Below are 20267 nucleotides of genomic sequence, written 5' to 3'. Positions count from 1 at the left end.
ACACACACACACACACACACACACACCATGATTCAAAAAATAAGTTTTCCTTAATGATTTTATGTTCTACAAGGAACTCAATTAGCTCTAGAATTTACCCAATATTATTTGTTATAAAAATGCCAGCAGTGTTCCAAAAGCAGCTTAAAATATTTCTCTTACAAATATAAAATATCTATGGTATGGTTTTCTTTCTGTGGCAATTTGGGTTTCTACAATAATTCCACTGCCTGTAAAATTATTTGGCTTTCTAAAGTAAACAACTGATTAATTTTAGTATAACAGAATTTTCAGAATAAAATAAATAATCATTATTATTTTGAAACACAGACATCAATATGCTATGTTTTGTAAGGCAAAGAACTACAAATTTTTTTGAGTGGAGTAAACAAAACACTGCAATTCAAAAGTTTTAGGTTCCACAATAATGATCAATACTTAATGACATTCGTACCTGACAACCAGAGAAAAATGTTATTCCCTAGATCTTCTTTAAATTCATCATTAAAGAAATCAGTGGATTTTGGAAATGCTTCCTGGAATGTTGCACAGATAGCTTGTGCCAAACAATCAGGATACACCTACCAAAAACAGAGTCATATTAAAATAATTCCATATTTCATATAACATATCTCAACTATCAAAGAAATTACTAAATTTGTGAAATATACATGTCCCTTTTTTCTTATAGCTTGCTTTTGGCCATTTAGTACTTCTTTGTATTTCTAACTGAGGAATATGAACAAAGAAGAGTTGAAAATAAAGTCAGTCAATTTGGCTATTTGTTAGCATTTTGGGAAAAAAAATTTAATTTGGATAAAGGATGAAGTTACAATTAAGATAAGATACTCTAATGATTCTACATTTATTTCATTTAACCTTGCTATTGATACCCTCTTTCAGAAAAAGAACACTGTCAGGTCATTATAATAAAAAGCATATTATATATATTAATTGAAATATATTTGACATGTAATACTATGTGAGTTTAAGGTATACAACATGTTGATACATTTGTTTTCTGTAATATGATTACCACCATGGCATTAGCTAACACCTCTATCACGTCACACAATTATCACTTTGAGTGTGTGGTGAAAATAAAGAGCATGTTTTTAAATAATTGAAGCCTGTTTAGGTGAGTTAATATATTATAACCACAATTGTAAAATAATGATCCGATTTTATATTTGTATCATACAAATAGATGGTACTATCAGTATTATATTAGACTTAAAGTCGCTTGACTACTAAGCTTCTCTTGGGGACTGACTAAACACAGGAAGATACCAGATTTTTATAGTAAAGATTTAAAATATTTTATCTACTATTTTGGAAGGCTGGCAGACACCAGAAACTAGAAGAGGCAAGGAATGGCTTCTCCCCTAGGGCCTCTTAAAGAAACTAGCCCTGTTGATACCTTGATTTTAGTCCTGTAAGACTCATTTTGGACTTCTGACCTATATAACTGTAAGACAATGAATTTCTGCTGTTTTAAGCCACTAACTTTGTGATAATTTTTACACCAGCAATAGGAAACTAATATAGTCACCTAATCCAGTAGTGCTAAAATCTGCTGGTATGGATGGTATTCTTTGAAGAACTCCATAAGTGTTTTTGGGTAGGGGAGAAGAGGAGAGGGAAGAATGCTTTAATATACTGATATATTTAATTTTACTGAATAAACCATGAACATTTTTACTACCAGAAAAATCACATATTATAATTGTGGTATATAAAATCACACTAATAATCAAAATTTAAAAGTTGAACAAGGTAAGTAAGAGGAACTTTTAAAAGTTTTCTGTGAATATCTCACCTTCAGGAGATTAGGGGAAAAAGAGATCAAGTGTCAAATGGTGTTGGGAAAATTTCTGAAGGAATATCATTGTATGACATTGGAAGAAACTGAAGCAAAAGCTGTACTAAACATGTTTAGATTCAGTTAATTTGTACTGAATAGTGAGACCTGAAGCTAATTTTTTGATTCTTAAATATTAATAGTTTTATCTTTCTGTGGTAAGATAAATCAGATGAGCCAATAGTAACAAAACACCTTCTTATCTGAATGAGCTAAAAATAATAGAAATTGGTCAATGAGAGTTGAGGCTCCATTTCTACTTATAGAGCTGTGGAGGTAATAGACCTGTAGGGAGGTGGCGTGGTTCTCAAGCATTGAGACAGGGAGAGGGAACATTATAAAATGACTGAACAAAGGTCAAGGGGTCAAATCATTAAGGTGTACATGTTATTTGTTCTCAAGTGAGGCTTTGAATCTTGGTTAAACAACTAATTTCTCCTTGGAAAAAGCCACTGAAAATAGGGACTTAGAAAAAAAATCAAGTCATGATTTGAGAAAGATTATAAATACAATATCTATCAAAAGGCACATCCATCCCAAGGGAGAACATTTGGACCATAAATGTAAGACTAGAAATTACAGAATAAGGGATATGCAATGGTGCCACTACCTCCTTTGTTCACACTAAATAGGTCTTTTATTCTTTTCTTAAGAGCCCTGTGTTAAAGCATGCTTGATTTCATCAAGCCATGTGTATAGGCTAGAAACACCACAAAGGGATAGACTAGGTGAAAGCGTATGGATAGGAGAATCAGCTGGTTTTGTCATCTCTAGACAATTTTAATGACCAAAAATCCTAATCATTAACTATTATTTTCCTGCAAATAAGAAAAATAAATTTAATATTAGCAGAGAAAATCTTAGCCTATGTTTCAGAACATTAGTGTTCTATAAACAATTTATGAATCATGGATCAATCTCTTCATCTGACGGACAACCAGCTGTGGAACTGAGAGACTGAATGTCTTGTGAAGATCACCTGGGTAATTACGAGCAGATTCCAGATGTGAAGCCACGTCCCTTATGCCCAGTCCACTACTGATTTCCTTCTACGATACTGTATGTATATGTTTGTGAGATAGATCAAGATTGAGCATAAATATTTGGCAATTTAAGTTTATGTTTTCATCATGAAGGACATTTATTTTTATTTTAGGTTTTACCCATGAAAACACTGACTGACTCAAAAATACTTCTGTATTTCTGAATTACAGATGTCCGTACAACAAAGTATTTGAATGTGGCTTCTGCTTTGAAACGCTAGATGTTTACATTTTAAAACACTCCGTGAAATTCCTACATGTCTTCATTTCACACTACTCAAGAACATAAATTATTTTAACCAAATTATTTTACTATAACAGACATAGTAAAACATTTGATTCATAAATTTGTCCATTGTTCTTTACTGTAACAGGTGCTTAGTACTTAGGCATAACACAAGAAGTTAAGTCTTCTTAGATCAAGATACTTTATAAAGTAAAATGATAATTTTGTAAGTAAAATACCAAGACTATACATAGAACAAGTCAATAGTTTTCAAATTATTAATATGCAAACAAATACATATACCACACTGAGGAGATTCTGTAAGGCTTTTAGTCCGTAGAATATAATATTATGGGGTGGAGGGGCATGACTTTTAAAATATTATCATTATTTACTCTACTTTAGGCAGTTTTGCTTGCAAAGTAACAAAATATGTTCTCATATGTGTTTAAATAACTATTTTTATATTTCACTTGCTATAAAAATAATTAGCATAATTAATTTCTATATTTACCTGAAAGAATGCATCCTTTCGACTTAGAGGTATGCTCATGAAAAGTGACACATAACTTTCTGAAATTCTATCAAACAAGGAATCTTGACTTTCTCTGTCAGGCTTAAAAAATAAAACACACATGGAATTAAAAACATTAATGTTACAATTTAAAATTAGAATCTGTTTACATAATGTCAGTAACTCTATCTTCTTAAAGGGCAGATCAGTTGCTATAGTGGAATGAGCATGGGTTTTTGGCATCATGCAGACCTGAATTTGAATGCTGGCTCCATTATTCATTAGCAGCACTATCCCAGGCAAGTTAATTAAGTCCTAGTTTCCTTATCTGCCAAATATAGATAATATACACATACCTTAAAGTATTATCTTAAAATTAAATAGGGACAAGGATATTTTGTTTGACTTTGTATTTCAAGCCCTCAGCATGGTGCCTGGCACACTGAAAGCACACCAACATTTGATGAATTAATGAAGGTTCTTGAATAGTACTTGGCATGCACAAAGCAATCAATGACATAGTTGCCTGCTATTATTCTATAACCATTCCAAATTTTTCATAATCAGTAACTCAGTATAAAATCAAAGCAATTACTGGAATGAGACAGCCATAGCCAGAACTAGTAAAATTGTGACATGAGAACTATACTAAAAACAAAGTAAGTAGAATGTCATAAGAAGGAAGAAATCTGTAGATAATAATAATGTCAATATTAAAGTCCTAAAGTAGCACCTTGAATTCTTGCTCTATTAAGCAATGAAGAGATAAAGTGCAAATCCATGAATTAACTAAAGCAATAAAGATGAATTAGAGTCCAAATTCATTTATGATGTCAACAGTAGAAGCATAAGCTGGCATTAATAGATTTTGGTAATAAACATAAAAAATGATCAAATTTAGTGGTAGTTTTCTATGAAATTAGCATGCCATATGAGCTGGGATTCATAAATGCATAGGATCTTAAACCGAAAATGGAAGTTAGATATCACCTAGGTTAAGCCCCTCTATTTTAGTGGCTGCATTCATGCTCAGAAAGATTAAGAGAATTATTTAAGGTTATACACAGTTAAGTAACTGAAAGCCAGACTAGAATCTAGGTCTCCTAACTCCCAAAACAGCTTTTATGCTTGTGTAATAACTTTATGGAAGGAGATAGTAGCAGAAATAATAATGATAATGTTAACAATTCTTGATCATTTATATAATGGGCAGTGGTTCTAAGACTTAGGGTTGTGTGAGAATTAAATGAGATAATATATAATTTACTAGTAGAGAAAGTTGGCATGTTTCAGTTACATGATCTACACTTAACATGTGTGATGAAATACCCAAACAGAAAGTTGTAGAACATGTCTTTGACTAATACAATTCAACCTAATGTCCACACCATATACACCTCCACAGGAAACTGAGTAGCAAAATGGTACAGTGAATTTTTATACATGTTTTGGTATGCTTGAAAAGAAAACGTATCCTACAGCTTTTGGATATTCAGGTTACTGATATGTTCATTAGATCTAGCTATTTAACATATGTTAAATCATACTTACATTCCAGGAATAAATTTCATTGGTCAGATTGTATAACTCTTTTAATATGCTGCTGAATTCAGTTTGCTAGTATTTTGTTGAAGATTTTTGCATCAATATCCATCAAAGAGGATATTGGTCTGTAGACACTTTTTGCTGTAATATCTTTGGCTTTGGTATCAGGGTAATGCTGGTCTCATAAAATGAGCTAGAAAGTATTCCCCTCTCTTCAATTTTTTGGGAGAGTTAGAGATGGACTGGTGTTAACTCTTCTTTAAATGTTGGCAGAATTCATCAGTGAAGTCATCTAGTCCAGGACTTTTCTTTGTTGGGAGGTTTCTGATTACGGAAACCTGATTGAATCTCCTTACTAGTTATAGGTCTATTCAGATTGTCTATTTCTTCATTATTCAGTCTTGGAAAATTGTATGTTTCTAGGAATTTGTCCATTTTATACAGGCTATCCAATTTGTTGTTATATGTTTGTTAACAGTACTCTAATAATCCTTGTTATTTCTTTGCCAATAGTAATGTTTCCACTTTCATTTCTGACTTCAGTAATTTGAGTGCATTTTTTTTTTTTTTTTTTTTTGGCTACGCTGAAAGGCATATGAGCTCTTATATGAGATCTTAGTTCCCCAACGAGGGATCAAACCCATGCCCCCTGCGGTGGAAGCACGGAGTCTTAACCACTGGACTGCCAGGGAAGTCCTCACTTTTTTTCTTAATCTAGCTACTGGTTTGTCAATTTTGTTGATCTCAAAGAACTAACTTTTGGTTTTACTGATTTTCTCTACTGTTTACCAATTCTCTATTTTATTTATCTCCACTCTAATCTTTATTAATTCCTTCTTTCTTTGTTGTTCTTTTTCTAGTTCCTTAATATGTAAAGTTAGGTTGTTGATATATTGCTTTTTGATTTGTTTAAAACTTTAAATGTCTTTTAGCAATGCTTTTGCTTTATCCTATGAGTTTTGGTACACTGTGTTTTTTGCTTTCATTTGTTTCAAGTTATTTTCTAATTTCCCCTGTGATTTATTCTTTGAATCATTGGTTGTTTAAGAACTCTTATACATCAACAATGTGAGAATAATTTGTACATCCAGTTTGGAAACAACTTGGCACTACCTTGTGAAGTTGAACGTCTTCATACCCAACAATGCAGCAATTCCATTCCTTCTCTATGTGTCTTGCAATTTTTGTTTGAGAGATGGGCATCTTCAATAGGACAGTAAAACCTGAGGTATAAAGTAGTTATGCTTGGGAATAGGTATGTCTCTTCTCTTGTTAGCCTTTAGGGTCTGAGTCAATTAAGTAAAATGTTAAGCTCCATTTGGGTTTTGTTTTTGCTATGGTTACTCTCAGTGAAACAGAGGCTTCAAATTCCTCCTGCATTGCCTTGTTTTTAGAATTCTTGAAGACCCACCTTTTGAATTCATTTTCTCTAATTCCTTCTGTTTTTCAGTTTTTCCTTTTATTGTTTTCCTCTCTGATCTTTATTATTTCCTTTCTTCTGCATACTTTGGTTTTCATTTCTTTTTCTTTGTCTAGTTTCCTACAGTAGAAGTTGAGGTCATGGTTTTTGAGAACTTTCCTTATTTCAAATCTAGACATCTTAATGCTTTAAATTTCCAAATACTGCTTGAGGTCCATCCCACAAATTTTAATCTGTATTTTCATTTTCATCAAGTTCAAAATACTTTTCAATTTCCCTACTGATTTCTCGTTTGACCCACAGTTCCTGAGAAGTGTGTTATTTAGTTATCAAATATTTGAAGATTTTCCAGGTAGCTTTCTGTTATTCATTTATAATATAATTTCATTTTGGTCTAAAAACATACCTTGTATGACTTGAATTCTTTTCATTTCATTAGGATGTTTTCCTATCCCAGAATACAGTTGGTAAAGGTTTAATGGGTACATGAGAAAAATGTGTATTCTGCTGTTGTTATGAGGAATGTTTAATAAATACCAATTAGATCCATAAAGTTGGTTAACAGTATTGCTCAAGTCATCTACATCATTCTATATCATTAACTGGTTTTCTGCACATACGACCAATTATTGAATATAAGGTGTTGAAATACCTAACTATACTTATAGATTTGTCTATTGCTTCTTTAAGTATTAAAATTTTTCATTAAATGTGTTTCAAAGCATTTTAATTAGGTACAAAAATATTTATGATTGTTATGTCATATTGATATATTGACTACTTTATAATTATACAATTACTTTCTTTTTCCCCGGTAATATTCTTTGCTTTGAAGGCTACCCTGTATAATGAATTCAAAAAAGTTGTGATTTTTGTGGGTTATATATGGCTTGTCTTTGTTATTTTATGAGTGGAATTGATGTACTTTCCAGCCTCCTGAATCTTTTTTGGGAGCCAATGTTCCAAGGACAATTTTGATAACATTAAGGGTATATCATTACTGGAATTCTTCTAGTTAAACACCATCAAGAAAATTTTTATCATTAGCCTACACGTTGGCCAGCAATTTTTGGAACACTGCATTCTCACTAACAATATACTAATAAATAATAATGATAGATGTAACCATTGAACACTTACCATATACCTACTTCCATGTAAACAACTTTACATGCATTTTCTAATATAACTCCCAATAAACAGATAAAGTAGGTAATTTTTAAAATTTTATGAAAGACTTAGAGAGGTAAGTAACTATTCAAAGTGACATCATTTTCTAAGTGGATAAATTTGTTTTTGAAGGCCAGATCTTAATTCTATTATATTGAATCTCATATTACATTTATATAGTATTTCCACAGTTTACTAGGGATCTTATTCATGTCACTTTTAGAACACACAACAACTCTAGGAAAAAAGAAAGTATATGTTATTTTTACCTGTTTTTTGTTTGTTGTGTTTTATTTTGTTTTAGAGAGATGACATAACTGAAGCTCAGAGTGATTTTCTGACCAGCCCAAAGTCTCACACTAACTACTGGGGAAGCCAGATTTAAAAATTTAATTTCCTGGATTCCAGTGCAGCACTTTTTCTACTAGCTCAAGCTACCACTACATCATAGGCAATAAAGGAAATCTGCTTTTATATTAGTCACCTAACAACTACTGAAATAAGTTTTAGAGTCAGCATACTGAACCATGCTATATTCTAGAGTATGATTATATATATTTTTTCATATTATGCTGTTGGTAATTAAATTGTACAAGTGGCTCAGGGTTCTATTCCAGTTATAAAGTCATTATTGTTTATTATTCATAAAGTAGATCCAAAAATAGATAGAATTTATGTGTTTTGTACTCACCTGAAAATGTAGTACAGCTTGAAATAGGAGCTAACCTACCAAAACAGATATTCCCACACAATGCTGGTAAAAATGTATGGGCATGCACCACACTTATTTGGTGGATTTAGGAAACTAAGAGGTCATGCTATTTATCTAGTTCACTGGCTTCAATACATTTATATTTAACAACGAATCCTCTTAGAAATAAAACCATAGGTGATATGTAATGAACAGAACAGATGAAAGAGGAGCTGTTCTGGTTAAATCATGGAAATGTTGCTTCAATATGGCTTGGATACCCCTTCAGTTCCCTAGAACACTAGCAGAACACTCATCCAGTTGAATCATATATTGTTCCTCAAAACACATCAGAAATCTTAACTGATACTGGAAATGTTATTAAATTATAATATTTTAAAATTATTACTGGGGTTGGAGTCAAGGTGGTGGACTAGGAGGATGCGGAATTCGCATCTCCACACAACTAGGGCACCAACCAGGCACCGGTGGGGGACCACGGACACCTAAGGGGACAGGAGGAACCCCCAGCGACCAGGTAGGACGTGGGGCGTGGGGGGAGTGAAGGGGGAGGAGAAGTGGAGGCAGGATGGGACTGGCGCCCCTGCAGGGCAGCTGGGGAAGGGGAAGGGATCCCACGTCTGAAGGGGTAAATTGGGGGACCATTGGGAGGGTAGGGGATCAAAAGGGAGCATGGCCAGGATTCCCCTGCCCACTAGGGCCCCTGGGAGCCTGCTGAGATCCCAGCCCTGATCCTCTGCACACGGAGGCCCCCTCCAGCCGTGCATCGGTCCTGAGGGAGTGGGAGGGAGGGAAGGGGGAGCAAAAGTAAAGGCCGGACCTCCAGCACCAGCACCCCTGAAGGGTGGCTGGGGGAGGAGGAGTTCCTACACCCAGCAGAACTCACCCACGGTTAGGGGTCCAGCGGGGACAGGGGAGACCCTGGGGGAGACAGTGGTGGTGGCGTGCAGAGGAATGGAAGGGAATGTGGCCAGCACTTTCCCTGTCTACTTAGGCACCAGGGAGCCTGATGGGCTCCTGGGCCTAATCCTCTGCCCTCGGAGTCTCCCTCCTGCAGTGCAGAGCCCAGGCCCCGCCCCTACACCCCCACCCAAGGCCCTACCACTACACTTGGAGACTCCCTCCAATGCTGGGCCTAAACCCCACCAACACACCCTCACTCAGGGCCCTAACTCCAAACTCCAGAACTCCACACTCCAGAGGTCCTCCTTTCCATGTACTGCCTCTCCCCTTCTGTGTAGGTACTAAGCAGAGGCCCTGCCACACACTCAAAGGTCACCCCCCACCCACCTAAGTCCTGCCACACACAAAATCCCACCCCTGCTTAAGTTCCATCCCCACCTAAACACTGCCCCAATAGCCAAGGGTTTTTTTTTTTTTCCTCTTTTAGATTGGGGTTCTGTTTTACCTTGTTGATTCACTTATATTTTTATTTTTCCTAATAAATCTTTTATTTTTCTAATTTTATTTTATTCTTTATACTCTGTTATTGTTCTCTCCTTTTGGCTTGTTCCCCCACTTTTTTTTTTTTTCTGTTGTGGTTTTATTTTACCATGTTGCAGTTGTTTCAAATATATTTTTATTTTTCCTAATATATTTTGTTTATTCTTTGATATGTACTGCTCCTTTTGGTTTTTTTTTGCCATGCCATGCAGCTTGAAGGATTTTGGTTCCCAGCCCGGAGGTCAGGCCCGACCTCCTGTGATGGGAGCTCTGAGTCCAAAAAGCTGGAATAACAGAGAACCTCAGATCCTAGGGAATATTAATTGGAGTGAGGCCTCCTGGAGGTGCTCATCTCAGCACCAAGACCTGGCTCTATCCAACTGCTTGCAAACTCCAGTGCTGGACGCCACAGGCCAAACAACCAGTAAGACAAGAATAATACAGCCCCACCCAACAGAAGAAAAAAAAAAGGAAATGACAAAAAATTATCTTACAGACAAAGGAGCAAGGTAAAAACTTACAAGACCAAATAAATGAAGAGAAATAGGCAACCTATCTGAAAAAGAATTCAGAGTAATGATAAAGATGATCCAAAATGTCAGAAACAGAATGGAGAAAATACAAGAAACATTTAACAGGAACTAGGAGAACTAAAGAACAAACAAACAGTGATGAACAACATAATAATTGAAAAGAAACACACTCTAGAAGGAATCAATAGCAGAATAACTGAGGCAGAAGAACAGATAAGTGAGCTGGAAGATAAAATGGTGGAAATAACTGCCAGGGAGCACAATAGAGAAAAAAGAATGAAAAGAACTGAGGACAGTCTCAGAGACTCCTGGGACAGCATTAAATGCAGCAACATTCAAATTATAGGGGTTCCAGAAGAAGCAGAGAAAAGAAAGGGTCTGAGAAAATATTTCAAGAGATTATATTTGAAAACTTCCCTAACATGAAAGGAAATAATCAAGTACAGGAGGCACAGAGAGTCCCATACAGGATAAATCCAAGGAGAAACATGCCAGGACATGTTAATCAAACTATCAAAAATCAAATACAAAGAAAAATTATTAAAAGCAGCAAGGGAAAAACAACTAATAACATAAAAGGGAATCTGCATAAGGTTAACAGCTGATCTTTCATCAGAAATTCTGCAAGCCAGAAGGGAGTGGCAGGACATATTTAAAGGGATGAAAGGAAAAAACCCACAACCAAGATTACTCTACCCAGTAAAGATCTCATTCAGATTTGACAGAGAAATTAAAACCTTTACAGACAAGTAAAAGTTAAGAGAATTCAGCACCACCAAACCAGCTTTACAACAAATGCTAAAGGAACTTCTCTAGGCAGGAAACACAAGAAAAGGAAAAGACCTACAATAACAAACCCAAAACAATTGGTAATAGGAACATACATATCAATAACTACCTTAAATGTAGATGGTTTAAATGCTCTAACCAAAAGACATAGACTGGCTGAATGGATACAAAAACAAGACCTCTATATTTGCTGTCTACAAGAGACCCACTTCAGACCTAGGGACACATACAGACTGAAAATGAAGGGATGGAAAAAGATATTCCATGCAAATGGAAATAAAAAGAAAGCTGGAGTAGAAATTCTCATATCAGACAAAATAGACTTTAAAATAAAGACTATTACAAGAGACAAAGAAACACACTACATAATGATCAAGGGATCGATCCACAAAGAAGACATAACAATTGTAAACATTTATGCACCCAACATAGGAGCACCTCAATACATAAGGCAAATGCTAACAGCCATAAAAGGGGAAATAGACAGTAACACAATCATAGTAGGGGACTTAAACAGCCCACTTTCACCAATGGACAGATCATCCAAAATGAAAATAAATAAGGAAACACAAGCTTTAAATGACATGTTAGACAAGACGGACTTAATTGATATTTATAGGACATTCCATCCAAAAACAACAGAATACACTTTATTCTCAAGTGCTCATAGAACATTTTCCAGGATAGATCATATCTTGGGTCACAAATCAAGCCTTGGTAAATTCAAGAAAATTGAAATCGTATCAAGTATCTTTTCCAACCACAACGCCATGATACTAGATATCAATTACAGTAAAAAATCTGTAAAAAATACAAACACATGGAGGCTAAACAATGTGCTACTAAATAACCAAGAGATCACTGAAGAAATCAAAGACGAAACCAAAAAGTACCTAGGAACAAATGACAATGAAAACACGACAATCCAAAACCTATTGGTTGCAGCAAAAGCAGTTCTAAGAGGGAAGTTTATAGAAATACAATCCTACCTCAAGAAACAAGAAACATCTCTAATAAACAACCTAACCTTACACCTAAAACAATAGAGAAAGAACAAAAAACCCTGCAAAGTTAGTAGAAGGAAAGAAATCATAAAGATCAGATCAGAAATAAATGAAAAAGAAATGAAGGAAACAACAGCAAAGATCAATAAAACTAAAAGCTGGTTCTTTGAGAAGATAAACAAAATTGATAAACCATTAGCCAGACTCATCAAGAAAAAAGGGAGAAGACTCAAATCAACAGAATTAGAAATGAAAAAGGAGAAGTAACAACTGACACTGCAGAAATACAAAGGATCGTGAGAGATTACTACAAACAAATACATGCCAACAAAATGGACAACCTGGAAGAAATGGACAAATTCTTAGAAAAGTACAACCTTCTGAGACTGAACCAGGAAGAAACAGAATACATAAACGGACCAATCACAAGCACTGAAATTGAAACTGTGATTAAAAATCTTCCAACAAAAAGACAAGGACCAGATGGTTTCACAGGGTAATTCTAGCAAACGTTTAGAGAAGAGCTAACACCTATCCCTTCTCAAACTCTTCCAAAATATAGCAGAGGGAGGAACACTCCCAAACTCATTCTATGAGGCCACCATCACCCTGATACCAAAACCAGACAAAGATATCACAAGAAAAGAAGACTACAGGTCAATATCACTGATGAACACTGATGCAAAAATCCTCAACAAAATACTAGGAAACCGAATCCAAAAGCACATTAAAAGGATCATACACCATGATCAAGCAGGGTTTATCCCAGGAATGCAAGGATTCTTCAATATAGGCAAAACAATGAATGTGATACACCATATTAACAAATTGAAGGATAAAAACCATATGATCATCTCAATAGATGAAGAAAGAGCTTTCAACAAAATTCAACACCCATTTCTAATACAAAAAAAAAAACCACCCACAAAGTAGGCACAGAGGGAACCTACCTCAACATAATAAAGGCCATATATGACAAACCCACAGCCAACATCGTTCTCAACAGTGAAAAACTGAAACCATGTCCTCTAATATCGGGAACAAGACAAGGTTTCCCATTCTCACCGCTATTATTCCACATAGTTTTGGAAGTTTTAGCCAATCAGAGAAGAAAAAGAAATAAAAGGAATCCAAATCGTAAAAGAAGAAGTAAAACTGTCACTGTTTGCAGATGACATGATACTATAAATAGAGTATCCTAAAGATGCTACCAGAAAACTACTAGAGCTAATCAATGAATTTGGTAGAGTAGCTGGATACAAAATTAATGCACAGAAACCTCTTGCATTCCTACACTGAAAGAGAAATTAAGGAAACACTCCCATTTACCACTGCAACAAAAAGAATAAAATACCTAGGAATAAACCTAGCAAAGGAGACAAAAGACCTGTATCCAGAAAACTATAAGACACTGACGAAAGAAATTAAAGATGATACAAACAGATGGAGATATATACCATGTTCTTGGATTGGAAGAATCAACATTGTGAAAATAATGATACTACCCAAAGCAATCTACAGATTCAATGCAATCCCTTTCAAACTACCTGTGGCATTTTTCACAGAACTAGAAAAAAAATTTTCACAATTTGTATGGAAAAACAAAATACCCCAAATAGCCAAAGCAATCTTGACAAAGAAAAACAGAAGTGGAGGAATCAGGCCCCCTGACTTCAGACTATACTACAAAGCTACTGGCACAAATCAAGATAGTATGGTACTGGCACAAAAACAGAAATATAGATCAATGGAACAGGATAGAAAATCCAGAAATAAACCAGAAATAAAAATCCAGAAATAAACCCTTGCACATACCTTATCTTTGATAAAGGAGGCAGGATGATACAATGGAGAAAAGACAGCCTCTTCAATAAGTGGTGCTGGGAAAACTGGACAGCTACATGTTAAAGAATGAAATTAGAACACTCCCTAACACCATACACAGAAATGAGCTCAAAATGGATTAAAGCCCTAAATGTAAGGTCAGACACTATAAAACTCTTAGAGGAAAACATAGGCAGAACACTCTATGACATCAATCACAGCAAGATCCTTTTGACCCACCTCCTAGAGAAATGGAAACAAAAACAAAAATAAACAAATGGGACCTAATGAAACTTCAAAGCTTTTGCACAGCAAAGGAAACCATAAACAAGACCAAAAGACAACCCTCAGAATGGAAAAAGATATTTGCAAATAAAGCAACTGACAAAGGATTAATCTCCAAAATATACAAGCAGCTCATACAACTCAATATCAAAAATCCAAACAACCCAATCCAAAAATGGGCAGAAGACCTAAATAGACATTTCTCCAAAGAAGATATACAGATTGCCAACAAACACATGAAAGGATGCTCACCATCACTAATCATTAGTAAAATGAAAATCAAAACTAAAATGAGGTATCACCTCACACTGGTCAGAATGGCCTTCTTCAAAAAATCTACAAACAATAAATGTTGCAGAGGGTGTGGAGAAAAGGGAACCTTCTTGCACTGTTGGTGGGAATGTAGATTGATACAGCCACTATGGAGAACAGTATGGAGCTTCCTTAAAAGACTAAAACTAGAACTACCATACGACCCAGCAATCCTACTACTGGGCATATACCCTGAGAAAACCGTAATTCAAAAAGAGTCATGTACCACAATGTTCATTGCAGCACTATTTACTATAACCTGGACGGGGAAGCAACCTAAGTGTCCGTCGACAGATGAATGGATAAAGAAGATGTGGCACATATATACAATGGAATATTACTCAGCCATAAAAAGAAACGAAATTGAGTTATTTGTAGTGAGGTGGATGGACCTAGAGTCTGTCATACAGAGTGAAGTAAGTCAGAAAACCAAATACCATATGCTAACACATATATACGGAATCTAAAAAAAAAAAATGGTTCTGATGAACCTAGGGGTAGGAAAGGAATAAAGACACAGACGTAGAGAATGGACTTGAGGACATGGAGAGGGGGAAGAGTAAGCTGGGACAAAGTGAGAGAGTACCATTGACACATATACACTACCAAATGTAAAATAGAAAGCTAGTGGGAAGCAGCTGCATAGCACAGGGAGATCAGCTCAGGGCTCTGTGACGACCTAGAGGTGTGGAATATGGAGGGTGGTAGGGAGACGCAAGAGGGAGGGGATATAGGGATATATGTATGCATATATCTGATTCACTTTGTTATACTGCAGTAACTAACACAACATTGCAAAGTAATTATACTCCAATAAAGATGTCAAAAACATTATTACTTAATAACTGCATTTTAATTTTAGGAAGCCAGTAGTTTCTAGAGAATAGCTTGCTTAAAGATAAAAAGATTTCTAATCCTTGTTTATTCTAAGGATAATCCTATATATGTAGTGGGTCATTAATATCTTCGGGTCAAATCTGTTTCTTCAAAATAATATTATATGGCTTGACAAAGTTACTAGAAACATTGCTAGATTATATTTCCTTCAAAAACTTGCTATACATAATCCTAACAGATTTAAGTGGGAAAGTAATGTTTCTTCTCATGTTCTATCATGGAAAAACATAAATTTGGGATTCAGATCTAGAGAAAGAAATTTAAGGTAATAAAACTCTGATTGCAAAAATTTCCCTATGTAATTACCTTTGTAGAACGTATACACCACTTCCTATCCCTCATTCAACTCCTAACAATAATAGAAACATAGTACAGATAATCTTACCTAGAATTACATTAATTATTCTAACATGAAGCTCTATGTAAATGGCTTGTATGTAAAATTAGTAACACCCATTCCTTCATGGTATGAAAGAATCCATTAGCAGTTTTCTTTGGGTAATTTGAGGTGGGGAGGTGAAGAACTGAGCCTGTTATCAGGCTCCCCTGATGGGGTAGCACACCTTAACGCTTAGACTGTGATCCCCTGCGTTACCCTACTTTCCATCCTTCTAGATCCAGAGGCCACATGGCAGTCATTGGTATTCACCACTTTTTCCAGGTTCACGTATTCTCTAATGTAAGACTCGGGTACTGCTTATTTCCATTCTCTTATTGCTTCCCAGATACCCACGTCTTTCCCTTTTTAATCCTAAGCAGAGATTTTATCTTTCTGAATCAAGTGAGGACCCTCACCCCATCTGATATTGTAGAGTATTTTCTAAGTGAAACCTCCCTCAATGTCACTGATTTGCAGTGGATATTCTGTTTCGCGTTCATCAGCACATTACAGTATTGAGTAAAGCTACAACTTTATTACTCACTACAGTGTTTGATTTCACTAATCTTTTTCTGATTAATAAAGACTCTGGATCTTTGAAATCCATATTAAGGTTTTAACTTCTCTGAAAGAACTCTAGATTTCAAACAGGATTTCTAACATGTGCAGAATACTAAAAAAACAAGGTCTGTGACAGGATCAGAAAACATTTTTTGTACCAGTGCTACCTCTACTGAAAAATTAACTATGCTGCAAATCAACTTTAAAAAAAAGTTTAAAAAATATCACTATACCTTAAATTTATGGAGAAACCACCACCAAAAGGAATCATGCAAAAGAGCAACAGAGGCTTCTGAGAGGAAATGAGTCTTCCAGATTTTAAAAAATTTTCCCTATGGAAAAAAGACACATGGAGATCAAATTAATAATATTATAAGACATGTTACTGTAAATAGGCTTTATAAAGAGTGTGTATTTAATAGTTATAAACTACCACTGCTTAATAGAAATTTAATGTGAGCCATATATATATTTTCTAATAGACATTTTAAAAAAGTAAAAGGTGAAATTTTAGTGACATTTTGTTTAACCAAATGTATTTAAAATATATTTTAATACATAATTGTTATTAAATTATTAATGAAATATTTTACATTCTTTTGGGTACTGGGTCTTTGAAACATAGTGTATATTTTATACTTATAGCACATCTCAATTTGAACATAAATTTTCATCATAAATACTAGATCGTAATTAGATTTTGTAAACTATATGGTTGTAATTTTGTTTCAACCATAATTGAAAGTTGTTCAATAACTGAATCAAGTATTAATTTTATTTATATATAATTAAAATAAATAAAATTTAAAAATTCAGCTGATCACAGACATAGAAAACAAACTATGGTTACCAAAGGGGAAAGTAGGGGAGAGGGATAAATTATGAGTTTGGGATTAACAGATACACTCTACTATATGTAGAATAGATAAACAACAAGGTCCTACTGTATAGCATAGGGAACTATATTCAATATGCTGTAATAACCTATAATGGAAAAGAACCTTAAAAAGAACATATATACATATGTATGTATAACTGAATCACTTTGCTATACATCAGAAACTAACACAACACTGTAAAACAACCATACTTCAATTAAAAAAAAAACTCAGCTGAGTCACACCAGGCATATTTCATATTCTCAATAATCACGTTTGATTAGTAGTCACTGAAATGACAGTGTAGGCTAGAACAGGAATAGCAAAACTCCAAGACACATGTTAACAATTTCCCTTTTATGCTGAAGACAGGTATCAGCAATCATGGGATTGTAACCCAATGGGCCCCATCATAAGTCTAGACCCTAAAGATAGCGTTCACTCTAAGCAATTCATCAAAATTGGCACATAAAGTTAATTCACCATGACTACTAGAGACTATAAGTCTTGGTTTAAATAGGTACCTTCAATAGTCATTTTATTTTATTCACTAAAAGTTTGTAATGCCAGACTCAGTAGAGTTCAAGAATTCTTTTAATGAAATCCATAGGTATGAATTTCTGTTCCTCAAGTACAAGTCTACAAAAAGGATACCGTGCAAACGTTTATACCAAGGAGATTATTTATCATGCATACTGTGGGAGCACTTCTCCTTCATAGGCCACTAAGTATAGTATATACATTGGTAACAGCTTCAACTTATTTAGCACGTCTTTTTTTTAACATCTTTATTGGGGTATAATTGCTTTAGAATGGTGTGCTAATTTCTGCTTTATAACAAAGTGAATCAGTTATACATATACATATGTTCCCATATCTCTTCCCTCTTGCGTCTCCCTCCCTCCCACCCTCCCTATCCCACCCCTCTAGGTGGTCACAAACCACCGAGCTGATCTCCCTGTGCTATGCGGCTGCTTCCCACTAGCTATCTATTTTACGTTTGGTAGTGTATATATGCCCATGCCACTCTCTCACTTTGTCACAGCTTACCCTTCCCCCTTCTTAATTACAAAAGCATATGAGAAGTACATAAAGAAAAAAGCAGAAAATTAAAATACAGGAGAAAATCTGAATATTTTTTGTTGAAATTATTTGCAAATTTCAAGCAAACATGCTTTTTAGTGTAAACTAACTGCATGATTGCTTCTATTCTAAGCTTTGGTTATGTTTAGTATCACTAACTTTCTTTTTCAGGAAAATTCCAGATTCTTTAAAATATATCAATATTTAGTCAAAACAACCAAAAACAGAAATCATCCAAAAAACCCCAAACCCGACTTAAAAAGTTAAATGGTACTTTCCTCCATCACCCTCTACCCTCTTGTGATACTTTTTTGATTCAAATAAATGTAAACATACCTTAAAACCTATACATTATCTGACTTGGAATTTATTCTCCTAATATAGATTCTAGGTTGGATAAAACTACTTCTAATGATCTCTTGATTTCTGTTTGTGTACATCTGTATCTTTGTGGCTCAGCTTTCTCAAAATATAGGCCGCTTTTCACTCAATTCAATAAAATTTTTACTGAGCATCATCTGTAGCCAAGGGTCCGTTCTGGGTGGTAAAGGGGATAATTTATACTTTATCAAGAAACTTAATCTATGACTGCATGTTCAGGAATGTATTTGGATGGGGTTACGTGAATCCAGTCAATTCCATGGATTCCCTCACCTTCAAGCATGTAACAGTAACCCTTTAACCTTCTTTTTCCAAGTTTCAGATGTTATAATAAGCATTTCTATGAAATAACCTTCCCTCTGATATTATTTTCCTATGCTTATTTTCTCTTCACTTTAATGTCATCATCTATCTCAATGCCATTGCATTGTGCATGATCTAGCAAGCCAATTTAAATTCTTTACTGAAATCAGGGAGGGGTATTAACAAATAAAACACTGGTTATCTATACCTAGATATACCACTAGTACACAAACTCAAAATATCCTACACCCAGCTGCTTGTCATATCCTGTGCACCCCTTCCCCCAAACCCATACCTACTTACACTCCTCACTTTCCTACTTCTTTCAAAAATGCCAGCATCCTCCAAGTTAACCATATGAAATGTTTATCATAGCTGTACTTCTGTGCCTTGTTTATGTGACTGTGATGTACATGCATCCATAGTTAAAATACAGTCCCATTTTAGAACACAGAATGTGAGTTTAAAAGATTATATTGTCTAGAACATTTATAAGATGATTTTAACAATAATTTGTATTAATTTCTTTTTACAATAAAACCTTTTCCCTGAGGAAACTTTGGAAAATATAGTCAGAGAAAGTCACAAATAAGCTCATGATCCAGGCATAACAATTACCATCTATTGTTTTTCTCAAAAAAAAAATTGTATCAGGTGATCAAGACGGCAAACTAAGCCTTCCCTCTCACCCGAATCCCATAAAACATAAAAGAGAATTGAAAAGCATCTGTATTAGCATGGAAAATAAGAGAGTGTCATTACTGAATCATTTTAGGTGGAGTTTTCAACTGAGGTGCTCTGTGGTTCCCTAACTGAGGGGCAAACAGGAGACCCAAGTCAGGTTAATCAGATTATTTCTTGGAATACTGTGTCTTGAAGATGGAACACTAAAGTGATACACTCTCGAGTTTCACCTTGAAGAGAGGAAAAAATGGGCAGAAAATAATGGCTGGAGTTGATTCATCCAAATTTAATGGTTGATTATACTCCTTCTGAAGGACTATAGAATACTATAGCAGGAGAGAAAACAGGGATTTTGTGTTGAGAAAGAAAGAGCCACAAGGAGGCTGGGGGTGAGGGATGGGAAGAGGGCCTACTAGGGGC

The 20267-nt window shown here is 34.9% G+C and overlaps 1 protein-coding gene across 1 annotated transcript in view; it reads right to left on the bottom strand.

Annotated features, from left to right (window-relative positions):
* FAM227B (family with sequence similarity 227 member B) overlaps positions 1 to 20267 on the bottom strand; it is a 288612-nt gene that overhangs the window by 223257 nt on the left and 45088 nt on the right. Inside the window, exons 7-9 of the mRNA XM_029237204.1 lie at positions 16752 to 16850; positions 3645 to 3746; positions 455 to 581 (exon numbers count right to left, since the gene is read on the bottom strand). Coding sequence (XP_029093037.1) covers positions 455 to 581; positions 3645 to 3746; positions 16752 to 16850 — 328 coding nt within the window. The remainder of the gene's footprint in view (positions 1 to 454; positions 582 to 3644; positions 3747 to 16751; positions 16851 to 20267) is intronic.

Source organism: Monodon monoceros, unplaced genomic scaffold (assembly GCF_005190385.1).
Source record: "Monodon monoceros isolate NGI ecotype Baffin Bay Population unplaced genomic scaffold, NGI_Narwhal_1 Super_Scaffold_21, whole genome shotgun sequence".
Taxonomy (NCBI): Eukaryota; Metazoa; Chordata; class Mammalia; order Artiodactyla; family Monodontidae; genus Monodon; species Monodon monoceros.
The sequence above is the reverse complement of the archived record's forward strand: the minus strand, read 5'-3'. Positions and strand labels throughout refer to the sequence as shown.